This window comes from Varanus komodoensis, unplaced genomic scaffold (genome assembly GCF_004798865.1).
Source record: "Varanus komodoensis strain SLA01 unplaced genomic scaffold, ASM479886v1 scaffold140, whole genome shotgun sequence".
In the NCBI taxonomy this organism is placed as follows: Eukaryota; Metazoa; Chordata; class Lepidosauria; order Squamata; family Varanidae; genus Varanus; species Varanus komodoensis.
Window position 1 is genome coordinate 34122 of NW_025335410.1, and position 20194 is coordinate 54315.

At 40.6% G+C, this 20194-nt stretch overlaps 2 protein-coding genes across 2 annotated transcripts; both read right to left on the reverse strand.

Moving 5' to 3' along the window:
* Window positions 1-6: 6 nt before the first annotated feature.
* On the reverse strand, window positions 7-4231 carry LOC123020112 (vomeronasal type-2 receptor 26-like). Its single transcript, XM_044423540.1, has 4 exons — window positions 3443-4231; window positions 2925-3152; window positions 1948-2074; window positions 7-917 (listed from the first exon to the last, which is right to left on the reverse strand). Exons 1-4 carry the CDS (start codon window positions 4229-4231, stop codon window positions 7-9), a joined length of 2055 nt encoding a protein of 684 aa, XP_044279475.1.
* A 3691-nt stretch (window positions 4232-7922) lies between these two features.
* On the reverse strand, window positions 7923-15177 carry LOC123020117 (vomeronasal type-2 receptor 26-like). The gene is made up of 4 exons (XM_044423545.1): window positions 14377-15177; window positions 12097-12318; window positions 11148-11274; window positions 7923-8824 (listed from the first exon to the last, which is right to left on the reverse strand). Exons 1-4 carry the CDS (start codon window positions 15175-15177, stop codon window positions 7923-7925), a joined length of 2052 nt encoding a protein of 683 aa, XP_044279480.1.
* Between the last annotated feature and the right edge of the window lie 5017 nt (window positions 15178-20194).

The window sequence follows — 20194 nt, forward strand, 5'->3', positions numbered from 1 at the left end:
GAACCATTAAAGTTTGACATGTGTTCTCTTCATTAGGTGTTCCTTGTTGTTAAGCTCAGGCCTCAACAATATAATATAGCATTTTGGGAAAAAGATGCAACCCAGTAATCCACCACTTGAGGCCAAGATGGAGAAGATCTCCACAGCCACCATATATTTGCCCTTGGTGCTCAGGTAGGCTGGAACAAAAGTCAGCCAAACAGTACAAAAGACCAGCATGCTGAAGGTGATGAATTTGGCTTCATTGAAGCTATCAGGCAACTTCCTAGCAAGGAAAGCCACAGTGAAGCTGATGATGGCCAGAAGTCCCAAGTAGCCCAGGACACAGTAAAATATGATGAGAGATCCTTCATTGCATTGTGCTACAATCTCTCCAGGGACTGAGTACATGTCCAAATCTGGGAATGGAGCAGAGGTCCCAAGCCAGATGGCACAAAGCAGAGCTTGGATGAGGGAGCAAGAAAGAACAATGGAGTTGGCCAGTCCTTTCCCCACCCACTTCCTCATATTGGAGCCTGGTTTGGTGGCCATGAAAGCAACCACCACAGTGATCGTTTTGGCCAGCACAGAAGAAATAGCAAAAGAGAAAATGACACCAAAAGCAGAATGCTGGAGGAAGCAGGTCACTTTCCCAGGTTGTCCAAGAAATAGCAAAGGGCACAAAAAGCAAAGCAAAAGAGAGATGAGGAGAATGTGGGTGAGGTCCTGGTTATTGGCTTTGACAATGCATGTATTTTTATGCTTTATAAAGACCGCTAACACCAAAGCTGCTGTCAGTGAGAAGGCAAAGGAAACAGAGGTGAAAGTGATCCCTAAAGGTTCTTTATATGAGAGAAAGGTTATAATTTTAGGGATGCACTGATTTTGGTCCTTGCTGGGATATTGGTCTTCTGGGCACTTGGAGCATTCATCCATATCTGGAGGAGAAAAAAAACAGGTCATTTCTGAATTTGAGACAGTTTTCATGACTGTGATTTTTCATACCCCACCCTTTCTGTTTTCTGCCTATTGGCTCTAGGTTTGAATACGGCCTTCTGGGGAAAAAGCATTCCCCAGCTATGCTGCTGCTTATTATTTTCAGCTTCCATGATAATTTATGTTGACTTCTGTATTATTATACTTAGTGAGTGGCCAAGTGAGAACTAGAACTCAGATCTTCCAGTTCCCAATCCGACACTTTCAACATTACATTACACTGGCTCTCCAAGAATTTTCTCTCTTAATTGCATTTAAAGCATTTTAAAAATGTGTATTTTTCAACAAGTCTTTAAAAATATCCTCTCTTCTTCCTCTGCCTCTCTCTCAATCCCCTCTACCTGTATTTGTGGGGTGAGGAGCAGGAGACACTGTCATCTAATGTAAACACAGATTGCTGCTAAGTTTTTGTAACCTGAATCACAATACTTATGTTTTATGGTTTATGATGCTCATGGCACCCTGTATGCATTGTTATACTGTGCACTGTTCTAAGTGTGATATTCAGGGGATTTAACAACAGCATGCTGAAAACTAATGTGAGAAGGCAGCACACAGGGATGTCAGAAAAACTACAGTGCAATCTATAACTTAATGGCCTTGGAATCTCCAGTTGTGCTACATACACTGAATACAAAATATGTGAAAAGGAAGACCATGCTTCTGACCAACTGTGAAAATTAAAGCAGCTAGTTTTGCAATGTGACCTTTCCCAATTCTGTCTGGTTTGCATGTGCACTTATGCCAAAAAGACTCACCTGCAAATAAACCATAAACCTCAAAAAGTGTCATATTGGAAGTGATGTATTTCCTCTGATCACTAGCTTAATACACTCAATATTGATATTAATTAATATCAGCACTACCTTGATAAGATGTTTATTTATTTGTTTGTGTGAAAGTGTCAATGTACCTCTTTGTTACCTGTGTTATCCACACATGGAAGAATATGTGAAGCACAATATTACCTACCCTTTTTGTTTGAAATCTTCCCCTCTGGGCACAGAATGCACTCATAGCAGCAAAATTTCTTCCCTTCCTTCTTTCTCTTCCAATAACCAGGTTGGCAGGCATCATGACACATGGAAAGTGGCAGCACCTATCCATAAACTTGTAAGGAGCTTAAAAGGTAAAGGTAAAGTTTTCCCCTTGATGTTACATCCAGTCATGTCTGACTCTAGGGGGTGGTGCTCATCTCTGTTTCCTAGCCAGCGTTTGTCTGCAGACAGTCTCTGTGGTCATGCAGCCAGCATGACTAAAGACCAAAGTGCATGGAACAGTGTTACCTTCCCACCAAAGTGGTACTTTTTTATCTACTTGCATTTGCATGCTTTCTAACTGCAATGTTGGCAGAAGCTGGGACAAAGCAACAGGATCCCACCCCATTGTACAGATTCGAACCAGCGACCTTTCAATCAACCAGACCAGCAGCACATTGGTTTAACCCACTGCGCCACCTGCATCCCTGTGAGGAGTTTAGGAAGGAAGAAATTCATTGTGGTTGAGAGTGCAGGATTGGAACTCAGGGGATTGGAGTTCTAGTACCATGGAGCCAAATGGGTGACTCTGGGCCAGTCACAGACTCATGGGGTTATTGCTGTGGAGATAAGATTAAGAGCAAGAGGAGGAGAATGATGTAAGCCACTTTGAGTTTGTTGCAAGAAAAGAGGTGGGATATAAATCTAATAAATAAATAAATATTGTTCTTATCACTCTTGATGGTGGTAATGGTGAATTAATCTACAAAGGAACACATGTTCAATTAATATGGCAGAACATATAGCACGGATGAGTACTTTCCTAATTAAATGCATGAGAAACTTTACCAAATTTGCAGTTCCTTTTCAAATGTCTTCAGCAACATTTATTCTAGATTCATTTCTAGTCTTATGAATCTGATAAAGAGCTCTGGCCACTAAACTCCACTTCACCAGTCCCAGCATCCATACCTGGTTAAAGCTCTTGGGCCACTCAATTATATCTTCATTAATAATTAGCCCTTTTCTTTCAAAAACTTTGGGAACCACATATCCAATTTTTACTCTATGGAATGAAATATTTGGAAATATGACTATATTCATTAGATCAAATCCATCAACAATTTCTCTGCCATCATTAAAAGACACAGTTTCTCCAGCAGAGTTGTTAAATGAAATGCCTTGAAGAAATGAATGAACCTAGTTCACAGGAAAAGAAAGAAAGACTAGAAAAGCACAACATATTGAAGCCTTTAAGTCAACCCTTCTAGACAAGTTGCCTTGTTGATACTTTCTTGGGACTTTGCATGTACGAAATAGACTTTGGAAATGTAACCAAGTACCTTTTTCAGCCATTAAATATAGGAAAGTAATGTGACCCCCAACATTTTCCCAGTGAATAATGTGTACATCATTTCATTGCTGCATTACACTGATAGCTGCTATTTCATCTTATATTTATGTCAGTGAAGCCATTCTGGAAGCATTACCTGCCAAGGCTGAAACTCTGCAAGTCTTCTCCTTCCCACCACTGCTCCCTGTTTGGATATAGGCATGTCCATGGCGTGCAAAGCATGGGCAACAGCATAGACAGCATTATAGATACTGTAGCTGTGCCCAGTAAAATGCCTTTCAAAAACAGCTGATGGAAGGCTTTCCAGTCTCTCCTCCCCAGTGCAAATTTTACCATCTTGTTTTGTTAGATCTGGACTTGGAAATAAGCAGTCAAAGGCTTGCTCCCAGAACTCTTTGAGGAAACCATCTCCTTGTGCCCAGTAAGGTTTTACATTCTGGAGATATGTCTGGAATCCGAAATGTTTATTAGCATGAATTGTGAAGGAAATGGTGCCATGGAACATTTCTAAATTTTCATGTGTTATGAAGCGTGTGACTGAAAAATCAATCTGGGCTGTCGCAATCCACACCTTTCCAACATATTCCTTACGTACTGGATCTGCTAAAGCCACCAGTGTGCTCAGCCAGATCATGGTCAGAGATTCACCATAAATGACACAAGCTTTGGCATTCCGGTCCATGAAATGGAGATAAATATTTGATGTCATAACACTCAGTTCAGCAAAAGTAAGCAAGAAACTTTGGTTTGGGATTCTTCCTGTGAAGGCTGAACAGATGCCTTTCTGGGAAAATAAAAGCTCCATGACCTTCAAGAAATGTTCTCCACTTTCATTATCCATCACATAAAGTCCAACCCATGTCCATCCAAATTGTTGAAGCAAATCTACAATCCCAGAATACAAAAGAGCTTCATTTGGGACCATGGAGTAAAAGGAAGGGCTGAGTGTCTTATCATGTTCTTTTGAGGCAAGTGATCCATAGGTAAGCTAAAAGGAAATGTGCATTTGTTTTAGAGATGGGTTAAGAATACCCAAATTCATACGGACACTGTGTATGTGAATACATTCAGTGAAGTCAAGATTAATTGTGGTTGTATTCAGGGCATTTCTGGGTGAAGTAACAAAATGATCAGAGATATATTTTAAACAAAACTGACTTCTCTGCACTACTTTGACATCCAGATGGTCTGAAGTCAGTGACCAGTTCTTCAATTCCAGTCAATCTCCCCTTTCCCTCATTTTGATTCACCAAATCACACATAGAATTACAAAAATGAATAAGTGAATATCCATTCACAAATCTTACCTGTGGGATCTTGTAAAGATGTAAGATGTCTGCCATACGGAAGGAAATATCAGAACCCATTCCTCCAATAACAGCTATTGGATTTTTCTGGCTACCACATTCATAGTTGGGGGGCAAATCTGTGTGAATTGAAAAGCAGACCCAGAGTGGTACAATAGGTCATCTTCACATCATTGTAGCTATCAAAGATGTGGAACCCAAGTGTGATGTTTGGCAAGATATTGGGGTTCTTGTTGACCTCATCAACAGCAAATGCCAAGGCCAGGGTGTGCTGGTAGAACTTGGTCACCATGCTGTGAATAGAGTTAAGCTGTCAGTCATAAACTCTACAACGCTTGTCATTATGGATGATTCAGGATTTCAGTCTTTGTAAAATCCAATATTTGTTTGTTTGGTTTTTGTTTATACATGTATTTATAAGCCACCTATAACTGCCGAGGCCTTCCTAGGCAGCTTATAGTACATTGAACAATAGATGTTTCTGCAAAAAAAGGCAGATCTCATACAGATATGAATCTCAACAGGCACTGGAATTGAGAAAGCATCAATGTGTTCAAGTTTTCTTGATTCACCCAAATTTATTGAGAATTCTGCTATAAGTGTGTTGGTTTCCAAGGATGCAGGGAAAGGTGAAATAATTGCTTACATTGGAAGATCAAAGCCTAGGTCCTGAGAAGGGTTGTTCTTGAAAGGAACTTCTGGAAAAAGACACAAGATTTGAGAAACCATCCCTCCAATGAGGAGTTCTCCAGCCTCATACCATTTGTGAAGAACAGGGAGGGGTCTGGATGGAAGGCAGCTGTTGGCTTCTCTCTTGCACTGCATATGGGGCAATAGACACACCAATTCCAATAGGAAGACTATCAGCAGACAGAGATTCTCTTTAGATGCTAATGTTAGAAAGCCCATTCCATCTGAGGCCTTGTCTCTGGCAGCAGGTCACTTTAAACAAGCCATGCTCCAGGGCAGCTTACTCCACCACCATCAGTGGTCAATAAAAGGGCATCAAGCCTGGCTTTAATGCCAACAAATGTAGGAAAAGCATGTCCTGAGTGACAACAAACAACATCAAAATAATGGGAAGCCAAGATGATACTGTATAAATGATGGAGGACTCACCCTCCACTTCTGCTCATGAAACCCATCTGTGAATGATAGAAGTGGAAGGAGCTCAGACTGTTGCCAACTGGCTTTTTTTGTCTCTCCTCTGGAAAGCTGCCAGTGCTTTGCCAAGGAGGCTTGATGATGGTGATCCAAATAATTACAGCGGGGAGAATTATGTCTGCTGCGATGTTTGGTCTCCAGGGGCATCAAAGATAGCCAACGAAGCTGCTTCTTTTCCTGCTGTTCATTAGCCAGAGAGTAAGGAGAAGAAAAATTCCTGTGGCCACAGTGAACAAATACCAACAGGTGATGCAGACTGCAAAACAGGTTTGCACACCTCATGGCCCTCAGCATCTTCTAGTGTAGGCCATAGAACTTTACAGCACCAGACTAGGGCATGAGTGTTCATCTAGATCTTTAAAGCTTCCCCTCCTCCGCCACCTCCTCCCCTTCCTCCTGGTATTTGGAGGAGGGAATTAAAACTATCCACTATTTTAGTCCTTTTGGTGTAGTTTTAATTCTTGTAGCTGATTTTAATTTTTGCAATTGCTTTACAATTTATGCTGAGTTGGTCAGACCATTGGTGCTTTATATGTATGGATTGCTAGTGTTTTTCTTGTGATGTGATTATATTATGTTCTTGTTATGCTTTCAAATATCCTGTCCCACACCCAGAAAAAATTACTTTAGGAGGTGTTTAATAAAACCAATCGATCAATGAAAAGGTAAACTCATGAAGAGGTTTCCTTTGAACTTGTGCAAAGTGCATAAAAGCTGATTACAGCTCTTCCGTCATCATGGATTAAAGCAAGAGGACAACTATGGAATGTATTAGCTCTTGACAGTTTCCAGGCACCAACTTTGCTGGGTTTTAGGCACCTGGCAAAAACCTTCCTTTCTCAGTGCACCTATTGTGCTACTGCACCATTTATGTGAGGGGTCTTCAAAAAGATTCCTCCCTTTTATATTTTTATAAACATGTTTTATATATAAGTTGGTATGATGCTGGGAAAAATGCATCACAAAGGAAGGTTACTATGTAGAAAAGTGATATATTTTGTTTTTGATTTCTTAATAAATAGAGCTTTCAAAAGTACGGAAACTTTTTAAAGAGCCCTCTTATTATTACATTATATTATATTTATTTTTATTAATTATGTATATTATGATTTTATCTTATTTTATTAAGATACTTTAAATTGCATTCATTTCATCCAATGATATTTTTTAGTATTTTTTTATTGTAATGGCTGCCCAGAGAGCATGGTGCTAATGAGCAGCTTTCAAACAAATTCAATAAATTAATGAATAAGAAATAATTAAGAAACTCTAGTGCTGCCAGGGTTCCTCCTGTCTTGGTGGGACCAGTGTCCTCCTCTCCTTGCTCCCTTCCCCTTCCCCTGAGATCACTTTTGTAGCCTCAGAATGCCAGCCATCTCAGTTCTTTTTCCACTGGATATGAGAGGAAGGAGGGTTCCTCACACAGAGATTCCCAGTTCTGCTATCAAAGTGAGAAATGGCACTCAGAACACTTCCAAGTGCCTCTAAGATGCTGTCTAAGGGGCACAGGATCATTCTGCTAATGATGCTCACTTGAAGGTGATGATTTTATCAGTTGGTTTGCAAACAGCCTTGGAAGGCTGAAACATTGTGAGAGCCTTAGCTAAGGCTTTCAGTGCATGTGCTTCAGCAGAAAACCAGGTTTGATGCTGTGCAAGAAAGTCCCCCAGTTGATTTTAAAATATATGAAATAAGAGGAGATGGATTCAAACACCTGATACACAGGAGTAGACTGAGTAGCAGCAGTGATGGTTTTATCTGCCTCCCACCTCAGAGGAAATTTACATGCATCTCTCTCTTGTTCTCTCTCAAAGTTGAACTGAGACTAAATTCTTACCCACCATGTAGGGAATTTAGATGAAGGAATTTTAAATTGCTGTATTGTTGATTATATTGCTTTAAAATTATGTATACCATCTTGAGATTTTTTAATGAATAATATATAACAATGTTGAGTAAATTTATTTATTTACCCTATGAATAAAGAAATAAAATATATTGGTTCTACATTCTGATGAAATAGGAGCAGAAAAGGATTGGAGTGATTGCAATGTAGCATAACCGAAATCCTAGAGTAGGACCACGCCATTCTCTTGATGCCAAAAATACTGTGGAAGAAATGCCGAAAGAGAGAAGTTGCATTCCTTAATTTGTTCTTCTTATTAGATGCTCTCTGATGTTCAGCTCAGGCCTCAGCAAAATAATGTAGCATTTGGGGGAAAATATACAAACCAGTAACCCTGCACTAGAGGCCAAAATAGAGAAGATCTCAACAGCTACCATGTATTTCCCCTTAGTGCTCAGGTAGGTTGGAACAAAACACAACCAAACACTGCAAAACATCAGCATGCTGAAGGTGATGAACTTGGCTTCATTAAAGCTGTCTGGCAACTTCCTGGCTAGGAAAGCCACTGTGATGCTGATAAGGGACTGAAGTCCCAAATAGCCCAGGACAAAATAGAACATGATGACAGAACCTTCATTGCATTCCTCAACAATTTCTCCAATCTGTGATTGCATGTCACAATCTGGAAATGGGGGAGTGGTTGCCAGCCACACAGCACAAATGCCGGCTTGAATGAGGGAGCAAGAAACAATAACGGAGTTGGCCAGGCTTTTCCCCACCCACTTCCTCATATTGGACCCTGGTTTTGTGGCCATGAAAGCCACCACCACAGTCATGGTTTTGGCCAACACAGAAGAAACAGCCAATGAGAAGATGATGCCAAATGTCGGTTGCCGGAGAAGGCAGGTCACTTTCCCAGGTTGTCCAAGGAACAGCAAAGAAGAGAGGAAGCAGAGAAGAAGAGAGATGAGAAGACTGTAGGTGAGGTCCCGATTGTTGGCTTTGACTAGGGGAGTATCTTTGTGCTTAATAAATGTTCCAAGCACCATGGCTGTGATAAAGGAAAAAGAGATTGTAACTGAAGCTAAACTGATCCCTAAAGGTTCTTCATAGGTCAGGAAGCTTATTGTCTTAGAAATGCACTGATCTCTGTTTTTGCTTGGATATTGATCTTCTGGGCATTGGAAGCAGTAGTCCACATCTGAAATGTGAAATAAGATAGAACAATAACAGTATGGAATCATATTTCACTGTCTGTCCTTTCTTGGAAAGGAGACCAGTGCTTGTCAGTTTCCACATTGCTATTACCTTCATAAAAGTAGTGACTGAAACAGGAGATGGTGGGTATTTCAATTGGGGATGTAGGAGCTTTAAGACCTAAATTAAGAAGCTGCATGTGGCTCAGGGGGCAGAGAAAATACACCCCTAAAGCAAATGAACAAAATCCTTTTTACTTTGTTTCTCCTAGAGCTGATTTGAAACTAACTTACTTTCTCATCCCCTTTATCAGGCTTCAGAGTTGGAGACAAGGAGGACACCAAATTTCAATATGATTCAAGCCCAGAACAGTCCATCCAATGGATTCATATTGCAGATACATGAGTTCTGGTGCATATAAGAAATCTAAAGACTGCTACACAAACATACATTCTTCCAGCTTCCACCCAGAATTCCATCAAAATCCAGTATCTACAGCCAAGCCTGCAGTACAACAGCACCTGTTCAAAGCCATCAGATTCACAACTTATATCAGGCATTTCTCAAACTTTGATGCCCGCCTAAAGAGCAAATAATCAGATCAACAGGGCCAAACATATGTTTTTGATGGGACAGTCTGAGAAGAAAAACAGCAGTACATCTATAGTTTCCAGGAAAGCACCTCAATTGTACCTTCTCTGGTCTACAGCCCATCCTGAAGTCTCTTTCTTAAATAGGCCTTGGATGGTAGGCCAATACTTGCTTACCACCAAAGCTTTAAAGAAGGAGCAGTGCAAAAGTTCACAATGGAGATGCAGGCAGAAGAATCAGATCCTTGGACAGATCCAGGTGCCAACTTTGCCTCCATGTCTCCTCTATCAAAACTGAAACAAAAATGCAGCCTTCCATCCATAATATCAGAGGTTCAAAATAGGTTGCTTTTCTCTGGCCTATGTGAGATAGGCCATGATTTGCTAGAAATACCATGCTGTGTTCCATATATGACAAATAGGTCAGTGTCTATGCAAAGAAATAAATGGAGAAAGATTGGACATCCAGAACAGTATTGTTCAGAAAACAGTGGGGGACCATTAAAGCCCCCAAGGACACCCTGTGAATGAACTTCACTTGACCATTCTTGAACAAAGGCGTTTGTCAAGAGATTTAACTCTACTTCCTGTGATCTGAAATAAGCACAGGGATGACATTTGTTCTTGTCTTGTTTTTAAACTGCACATTAGTGTATTGAGTCATCAATAACATGCAATAATGTGTCTTCTCACCGCCCCAAAATTTTTATGAATGGCAACTGGTAGAGTAATTACTGCCTGTGCTTTTGTTGTTGGCATTCTTGTCTGTATTTTTGATGATGCTGTTTTTGCAAATAAATATGTTCCTATAACAGAGTTTGCACAGTTCGTTTCACCTAACTACTTTCCGTAAAAGTGTTAAGTTTATTATAGAAACATAGAAACATAGAAACAGAGCGAGTCAGAAGGGGCCTCCCAGGCCATCTAGTCTGACCTCCGGCACCAGCCGGCTCCGCTCATGACATGCCCACCATGTGGATGTCCAACCTATCCTTGAACACCCGCACCGATGGGGCCTCAATGACCTCTCGTGGAAGCCCATTCCACACCCTTGGGGTCCTGACTGTCAGGAAGTGCTTCCTGGCATCCAAACAGAACCTTGGATCCCTGAGCTTTGCTGCATTGGAGTGTGTCCTGCCTTCCTCTGCAGGGGAGAACAGGTCTCTACCCATCTCCATGTGTCATCCCCTCACATACCTGTATGTCGCCAACATATCCCCTCTGAGTCTCCTCTTCTCCAGGCTGAAGAGACCCAGTTCCCTCAGTCTCGCCTCATATGGCATCCCCTGCAAACCGGTCACCAACCTTGTGGCCCTACGCTGCACTGACTCCAACCTGGCTATATCCGTTCTGTAATGAGGGGCTGAAAATTATGTCGGTAGTTTGGATGTTCTGAACCTGGTTCTTGGACTTTTAAGTCCTGGGGACCGTTAGAAGGCACCTCCCCTGAAAGACTCTTCAAAATTGTATTTGGCTTTTGGGCTGAAAGCAGTTTTCCACCTCTGGTATATATGTAGATGCATCAGTTTATTTCTTTTTTAATCACCTGATGGCTTCAGATAGACATGTAGACCAATCTCATTGGATATTACTGTGTTTGAAATGACTTGCTTCTGTTGATTCCTCATGAGAAACATGATAACTTTATTTTACCCTTTTTGCATAATGATACAATTCCTATGTGGTGATTTCTATTAATTTAGTGCACTGTGATATTTGATGCATATTAACTCCTACCTTTCTGGTATGAAATCTTCCCTTCTGGGCATGGATCACAATCATAGCAACAAAATTTCTCCCCCTCCTTCTTTTTCTTCTGATACCCCACATGGCAGGAATTACTACACAGAGAAAAAGGAAGGACCTACCCATAAAGGTGAAAAGAATGTAGGACAGGGAAAATCAGACATGGTTATTGTTCAACAAGTGATCCACAAAGAAGCAAGTGCTCCATTTACATGAAGGAACATGTATGGCGCACCCGATAATCTACAGGTTCTTTCCTCAAACTGGAGGACAATAGATTGTTGGGTGAAGCAAATGTGAGGCTCATATTTCATATCATAAAACAGTAGTGGGGAACATCTGGAGGTCAAGGGATAAATTTTTACTCTGTACATGCTGACATAAAGCAAACCATCAATGGTTTCCCCAGCAAAATCTGGATTCATGACGCAACAGAAGCTGAAAACAGCCAGATGTAACTTTGTGGAAAGGCACATTGTACTGACGAAAGTAATGGGAAAATCAAATTTGCTTTGACATCACTGCTTTCACTCCAACAGATGTCGAAACTGCAGTGACAGTGGAGGGGAAATAGTAGGGTTTGCAATGAAGGCAGGGTTGGGGGGCTCCTTGTGGCCTAAAGTTTGGCTGACGCTTGCCAGAGATGCACAGCTAAACAGTTGCTGGCTTATTGTGCAGATCTGAACCACCCCCATCATCTGGTTTTCTCCTAATCCCACAACAGTTTAATTGAGGTCTCTTTAATATTCTACATGAATCCCTTATACAGAAATAATTGAACTGAATTCACTCGCAAAAAATGGAGGAATTGATCTCAGTGTCCCTTCCTAGATTGGGATTATGATACATTGCACTGACTGAAGTTAGTTAATTAATTGAATAAGAAAGCTTGATATTAGATTAGTTACTCAGCCATAGAGTCACTACTTAGAATCCATACCTGATTGAAACGTCTCTGCCAAGAAACCTTATCTTCATTGAGGACAAATTCGTCTCCTTCACTGGGATCCATTCTTCCCACTTTCACTTTAAGGAAGGAGTTGTTTGGGAATATGACCATCTTCATGATATCAAATCCAGCAACAATTTCCATTTTATCATTAAAATGTACATTTTCTCCAGCAGAATTATTAAATGAAATGCCTTGAAGAAACTGGTGGAGCTAGTAGGAAAAGGAAGGTTGGGGGGGCAGAATAAAAGCCTAACTCACAACAAATAATGGAGACCTCACACCACAAACATGTTTCCCTGTGCTGCTACACCTTTATGCAGTTTTATCTAATAAATACCCAGCCCAAAAATGGAAGCATTATTGCAGTCACAAAATACTGAAAACGTGCAACTTATCCAGTCTCTTTTCTCAGCATTCCAAGGGCAAATTAAAACATGGTGTTAAGTGAGCATGATTACATATGATGAACCTGGGTACCTCAAAGACTGTCAAAAAGAGGAAGGTCAAGATCCCTTCTTGCTGATGCCAGAGTGTAGGACACGGAATAATTTAAGTTGCGACAACCCAGATTCAGGCTGGACATCAAGAAAAGCTTCCTCACTGACAGAGCAATACGACAGTGGAACCAGCTGCCTAGCAGGGTGGTGGGCTCTCCCATGCTAGAAACATTCAAAAAGAAACTGGACAGCCATCTGAGTGGGATGGTGTAACATGGTGTCCTGCAACAACAGGAAGTTGGACCTGATGGCCTTCATGGCCCCTTCCAACTCTACTATTCTATGATCCTATGGGTTTGTGTTCATTTTCTAGGTAGAAGCCATGTGGCTATACCTTTTCAGCCCTGTGGATCTGCTGAAGTCTTGTCCTGCCTTAGTTGTGGTGAGGACTTTATGACAGTGGACATTATTGTAGCTTGGGTTGCAGGGTTCTAATATAGGTCAGATGAGGAACATGTGACTCCACAGGTCAGGTTTGACATTGAAGGTGGATGGAAATAGGCCAGTAGTAAAGAAAGTTCCCACTAGTACTGGAAAGCACAGAAACTGTCTGTCTGTTCCTTTAAACATGAGCAGAGCAGGAATGAACCTTCTACAGAAGTTTGCCTTTCTTTAGGCTGGTTGCTTCTGCTGGAGGAATTGTCTCCTAAGGAGGACTGGTCTGTCTTCTCAACCTCAAGCTGTGACAACCTGGGGATGATTGCAGCATGTTAAATGTTACTCTGGCTGGAGTCTCATTGTCTGTGGACAATCACACAAGCTCCTCTGGATGCAAGGCAGAAAACCTCTTCAATATTTCAGGAAGTGGACCCTGCGGAGGTGGCGCACTTCTGATAGCTTCCCATGACTGAATCCTCTTTCTGAATGATTAACTCTGAAGTCCCTTCATCAAAGGACAAGTTTTGGAGGTACTCTGAAGAAAAGAGTTCAGGGCCATGCATGTGAAGGTGTGGGGGTGGGGGGGCAGATCAAGACCATGGGAGAAGATGAACCCTCTTTTTCTTCTCCTTCAAAGTTGGCATTGGAAAGAATCAACAATTACTGCCCCTGGAATTTAATAGCAAAACCAGCAGGACAATTTTCTATACAATCCTACATCCGTTTTACAATTCAAGAGTAGCGTCTGATGAAGCACCACTGACAGTATGAATGACACATCTAACAACTTCATCATGTAAGGTTTGCCTACAGGTGCCTCCTTCATGGGAGATTCAGGAGAAGCCAACAAGGAAAAGGGATGTCTTAGTGGTGACCCCCAGTTCATGAATGACCTTCCCAATAAGTCCCACTTGGAGTCAACATGGTTATCTTTCAAAACCAGATTGAAACTTTCTTCTTATCTCAGGCATTTGCTTTTAGTCAGGCCCTAAAATTTCAACCTAAAAAATTTCAACCTAAATTGTTCTTGTTCATTTTTAAAATTTGTAGAATTATGTGTCTCTTATGTGGTGTCTCTTTATATGTTTGCATGCAAAGTTTTATATTATATATTTAAGGTCTGTATCTTTGTAAACCAGTCAGAGAGCTTTGCTGTTAGGTGGTATAGAATTTTAATAAATTAATGAAAATGAATGGATGATCATAGCAAAATGCACAACTTTGTCACCCTTATGCAACAAAACTGACATCTGCATGAGTGTTACTTAGAAAGAAAACATCAGTACACGATGCATGTAACCTGCATTGCACCTTTCTACTTTGATGGTTGTACGGTTTTGCCATGTACAAATGTGTTCATGATAAAACAGCTCCTTTGCTCTGTGGACATTACCTGCCAAGGATGAAGGTCTTGCAGCTGAAGATGTTTGCTACTCAACATTGCTCTGCGATTAGGTCCAGATGCATACATGGCATGCAAAGCGTGTGCCACAGCATAGACAGCATTAAATATACTGTAACTTTGCCCAGTCATGCGCATTTCAAAAACTGACCCAGGAAGGTCCTTCAGCTTCTCCTCTCCAGTACATGCTTTATCAACTTTGGCTGGCATCTTAGGATTTGGAAATGAACAGTGGAAGGCTTGCTCCCAGAAGTCCTTGAGAAAACCATATCCTTGTGCCCAGGAAAATTTTATGTTCTGAAGAAATGCCTGGAACCCAAGAGGCTCATTTGAGTGAACTTCAAAGGAAATGGTGCCTTGGAATATTTTGGAATCCCAACTTGTTATAAGTCCCATTACTGTAAAATCAATCTGGGCTGTTGTTATCCACAACTTTCCAACAGAGATGTTTTCCTGATCATCTGAACCAGCTAGAATCATCAACATATTCAACCAAATAATGGTGAGAGTTTCACCATAGACAACAAAGGTTCTGACTTTCTTATCCATGAATGGTAGATAAATATTTGAGGACATACTGCTCATTTCATTAATGGTAAGCAAACGACCTTGGCTTGGGATTCTCTGTATGAATGCCGAACAGATTCCCTTCCGGGAAAGTAGCGGTTCCAGGGCATGCAAGAAATGGTCCCCACTGTCATCATCCATGACAAGCAGGCCAATCCAGGTCCATCCAAAATGCTGGAGCAACCAGGTAATTCCCATATACTGGTGGGATTCATTTGGAACCATTCGATAAAAAGAAGGGAATGGCGTTCTATCGCTTTCTTCTGGGGCAAAAGATCCATATGTGAGCTAAAAGGAAATGTACACATCTTTTTGGACACATGCTAAGAAGAGTACATATATTTTAGAGAGCAGTTAAAAGGAGATATATTTAAAAAGAGAAAGAAACCCAATGAACAAGTATTCAACCAAGGAATATTTGGTGATTTGACTATTCACCATTAAGAAATAGTCAATGGCTTTTAAGTCTAATGTGGTTTCTGAAAAAAAGCAATTTGTTATTTACAATGTTGGACATTTCTGGCTGCAGCCTCTGCTTTATTATTCTCAACTTGTCTAACTCTTTAATTTAAAAACTTTGAACAAAACTTTGCTAGTCTGTCTGTTTTAAGGGAGCAACTTTTAGTGGCTGGAGAATCCCAAGGCAAAGTATAGGATTTAAGAACCAGTATCAAGCCAGTTCAGTCAAAACAGAGACTATGAATAAGATTGGTAGACCCTGACATAAAAATAGTAAAAATGGCAGCAAAAGGAACTGGATCTTCAGATGTTTCCTGAAGACCTGAAGACAGAGGACTTCATGAACCTTGAAGTTCCTTTCAGAAGGGCATGGACATCACTGAAATGAAAATTCCCTCAGACTTCTACTTGCCCACTTTCCCCATCTTTCCTGTCAGAGAAGAGAGAGAGATCTCCACAGAAGACCTCAGGTTGTGGACAGGTAGTCACAAGTCCTTCAAAGATTGTGGACCCAAACAGTTTAAGGTTTTAAAGGGTAGGCAAGTACTTCCGTTGAGATTGGGAACACCCTGGTAAGCAATGCTTCATTTTTAGTGCTACGTGCATCAGTTTACCATCCCCCACCAACCTCAGCAGCCATATACAGCATCAGGTTAGGTATTTTGCCCATCTTTGAAGGCACTCCCATAGGGACTGGACTATAATTGTCCATTTTTGCCAATCAGTCACCTCCTTCCATCTCTCTGAACCATAACATTTCAGAATAAGAAGAATCAATTATGTGAATTATTTCTGAATATCTCCACACCCTCATGCAGTGATCTTACCTGTGGAATCTTGTAGAGGCTTAATATATCTGACATATGGAAAGATATGTCAGATCCGAGCCCCCCAATGATGGCAAGGGGGGCTTTTTGAGTGCCACATACATAATTTGGGGCAAATCTAAGAGATTTAAAGAGTAGCTCCAGAGTGGTACGATAGGTCATCCTCTCATTTAGGTAGCTGTCATGCATATGGAACCCAAGTGTGATATTAGGTAAGATCTTAGGATCCGCATTAATGCTGTTTATAGTAAAATCCAATGCCAGGACATGCTGGTAGAACTTTGTTACCATACTGGAAACAAAATTATATGATATTTTACAAGCGGATCATACATGAATGTCACTGTTTCCTTACATCTCTAAAGTAATCAGACTTTAGGTATTTATTAGTTTAAATTATTGTTAGGAAGGATGTGCGAACATGGTAAAATCTATCTGTTTACAAGTGTGGGATTGCCAGGCAACTGTCATTTCATTATCTGTTCATTGATGGAATCAGATTTTGTGCAAATGCATTAATGTGAAAATTTACATGTTCTTGAAAATGTGTCAATTCTCATAAAATTTGTATTTTCACATTTTAGCCTATAGGGGAAAGTAAAGTCTTATTTGAGTTTTCATTTTTTCTATAACTAAATTTGTATGAAATTAGCAAACAAACAAAATTCTACACAACTTGTGTTAACCCAAGAAGTCCATGGTGGAACTGATAGGTCATTTTTTTTTAGAAATTCAAGTCTATCGCAGACTTCTTTGAATTCTTTTAATTGTTAGAGACCCTTTAAGGGTAAATAAACCAACTTCTTTTTGAAACTCTGATCAGCTTCCATCCTTATTTGAAGGATTAAAAAAGAAAAACAGCACATCCCCTTTGTTGTAGAAAGAAGCTGCATAGTTGGTTTGGAACTGAGAGGAAAGGACATGGAGAGAAGACAGGACAACTGCAATGAGACACCACTTGGTTATCAAAGAAGAAAATATAAATATAGCACAAGTATGGTCCAGAGAATGGTCGGAAGGCATAGAAGGCATCAACCATATTGAAGTTAAGCAGATCTGAAGCTGGCCTGAGCTTGGATGGTAGACCACCACATGAAGCCACCTTGAGTTCCACAAGGGGAGAAAGGTGGGATATGTATTTATAATACATAAGTGAAATGCTGTGCAACAAAAAAAAGTTGTTTTGTTGCTTTCCTCTAACCTGGTATTATTTAACATGGCAGCAGTTCTCCAAGTTTTCAGGTGAATGCATTTTCCAGCCCTGTTGCAACAAAGCCCAGAACATTGTCATAAAAAAGCTGTGTGCTTTAACAGGAAGCAGTGGCTACAGTATGTATCTCCCAAATGAAGTATATGTTGAGTGTTGACATAATTTGTCCTAATATTAGTCAGCAGATTGCAAATAGCCAGTGATCATCACAGCTTTTATCATACCAAGCTTTATTTCCAAATGATAAATGTGTAAATATTAGCACTCTGTCCCTTTTCTAGCAATGAAGGCCATTGGGACATGCTTCCTCCATTTCTTCTATTAAAATGAAATCTGGTCATGACACCAGTTGTCCTATGTGTATTTCCCTTCCCAGTTAAGCATTTTGATGGCCAATTTTACCTGGTTGTGGTGCCTCAAAGCAGAAGGGAAGGGGCTGTGACACCACCAGGGTAGATCTGTTTTGGTAGTGCCGATCTCCTCCCCTCCCAGTCCCCAGAACACTCCCAAAAGTCCTTCTTTAAGCTCACTTCTGTGAGACTGACAATGGAAGCAGCACAGACCTTTCCATGCTGGCTGCAAGGGAGAGGAATCCAAACTCAAGCCTGGATCAGCTAAGACTCTGGAGCAAATTCTAACTTGGGATCTGGGAAATCCTATGCTCATCTACACACTATCTGAGGACCACAGGCTCATTCTTTCCATATATCATTCATCACCCCTTTAGCACTTTTTTCTTTAAAATAAATTTCATTGTAGTTTTCCTGTTTCTCATTTTTCAAATAAGATACTCCCCACTGGTTTCTGTTTTTAGCAGTGTCCCCTATGCCAACAAATTTCTTAATTGTCTGCAGAGAATAATTTTAAGGTGTTGCCTCTGTGTTTTGGTGGAGGTGACCTTCTTTTCTCAGATTCTTTGTAAGGAAAAAAAAAATCAGACCATCGAAACTAATCTCGATCTATTTTTTTTAAAATATTGACCTACAGCTATATGCAAATTGTTTCAAATAAAATAAAACATTGAGTACCATAATTTCCATAATGGAATTCTGCCTCAATATGGGAGGAGAATATCCTACATGCTGGGGAAAAATCCAATTATATTAGATTCCCATAACATCAGTAACAGAGAAGACAGTGTGTTGTGAACATAACCCATGCAATCGCCCATCCCTGTGTTTGCAGCTTTCTAAATTCATGCAATGGAAGGACAGCTAAGAGGAGAATTTCCTTACACAGGATGGCTGAAACCCAGTTCCTGAGAAGGGTGTTCCTTGAAGTTCACAGTGGGGAAAAAGTACAGAATCTGAGAAGCAATCCCACCAACAAGGAGACCCCCAGGCTGGAACCGCTCATGAGGAATAGGGAGGGGGTCCATTTTGGGACAGTCCTTCGTGTCCACTTCACTCACAATGTGATGAAAGAGAAGCAGGAACATTCTGATTCCCAGCAATTTGGATGTGATGTTTTTCTCTCGAACCATTTCTTTTGCATCCAGCTACAAGTCGATCATGGTGTTGGCCCAGGTAAGAAAGGAGCAGAGTCTGCCAATATAATTCATAAAGAGAATGATCTTCACCCTGAAAAAGGTGAGAAACATGCAACTCTAATGCCAAACATGGTGTAGTGTTTGAAAGCAAGAACTAGATGGTGAAAAAAAAGGGGGGGGGATATCAACACACAAACAGAATTTGTCCTGGCTGATTTTGCCCCCCAATCCCATCAGAACACCAGACATGCAGGTATATCCACTTTTAGTCTTCCACATTGACTCATTTTCCAGTCATCTCTTGAAAGAAACTGGAGATTTGTTGACAAGTAATTCATATGGCTTTGATAATTGCAAGTGAGATAATTACCTTTGCATATTCAGGTGTCTGAGTGGCACCAAGGGTTTATTTTTTCTACATAATTTTCATGGACACTCTGGGGAATGCAGCCAAGCTGAGAAGCTGCACAAAAATTTTCAACAATAGAAATGGCTCTCAGGCCACACACACACACACACGATCAAGAAAAAACTCCCAGCAAACCTCTGAGATGAAGTACATATAATAAGGCCAAATCTCATCCCTGTGACAGAATGATTTCTTTAGCATGAAAGCCAACTTTTCCCCTTTCATCTTCAGGGAACATTTCAGTCTCTGCCCTGCCATATCATTTATGGCTCAACATTTTGAGCCAGTTTCAACCCATGCTTCTTTTTAACCCTGCTTCTTGCACAACTTCTGAAGTCTGATCTGGTAAGATCTGACAATTCCACTGTTTAATTTAACCTCATCAGGCCCCTACTTCACATACTAAATTCAAAGAGAGGAAAAAAGATGCACACATCCATTTCCAAATTTCCAAAATGGGAGAAGTATGCATTTGCATACTTCTGGGTGATGAATATAAAACATCTCTTATATCACCTTGAACAAATGTGAAGATCGGTATTATATTATGTTACATTTCTATACCACCCATAATGAAAGCTCTCTGGGTGGTTCACAACATTTAAGTCACCCATCCAGATTTCAGCCCTGCTCAGCTCTGCTTAGCTTCCAGGATTGGGCAGAATCAGGAACTTCAGGCTAAACAGAAGCTATGGCACAGTATGATGAGGTTATGGTATGAAGTTATATTTAATCCTGGCCAGTAGTAGGCAGTAGCTTAATTAGAGAAGAATTCTCAACACTTCTTCAGTCTTCTTGTTCCTCACAAGGGGGCAAAATAGTGCCAAGATCAAAAATATCACTACCAA

Bases quoted from the DNA above. Each gene is read 5' to 3' on its own strand.
- LOC123020112 (XM_044423540.1), bottom strand. From the start codon at position 4,231: ATGGTCCCAAATGAAGCTCTTTTGTATTCTGGGATTGTAGATTTGCTT. The intron at 3,153-3,442 runs GTAATGCTTCCA...CCTGTGAACTAG, and splicing joins CAGAGTTTCAGCCTTGGCAG to GTTCATTCATTTCTTCAAGG. The intron at 2,075-2,924 runs GTATGGATGCTG...GTTTATGGATAG, and splicing joins GGCCCAAGAGCTTTAACCAG to GTGCTGCCACTTTCCATGTG.
- LOC123020117 (XM_044423545.1), bottom strand. From the start codon at position 15,177: ATGGTTCCAAATGAATCCCACCAGTATATGGGAATTACCTGGTTGCTC. The intron at 12,319-14,376 runs GTAATGTCCACA...TTTTCCTACTAG, and splicing joins AAGACCTTCATCCTTGGCAG to CTCCACCAGTTTCTTCAAGG. The intron at 11,275-12,096 runs GTATGGATTCTA...CTTTATGGGTAG, and splicing joins GGCAGAGACGTTTCAATCAG to GTCCTTCCTTTTTCTCTGTG.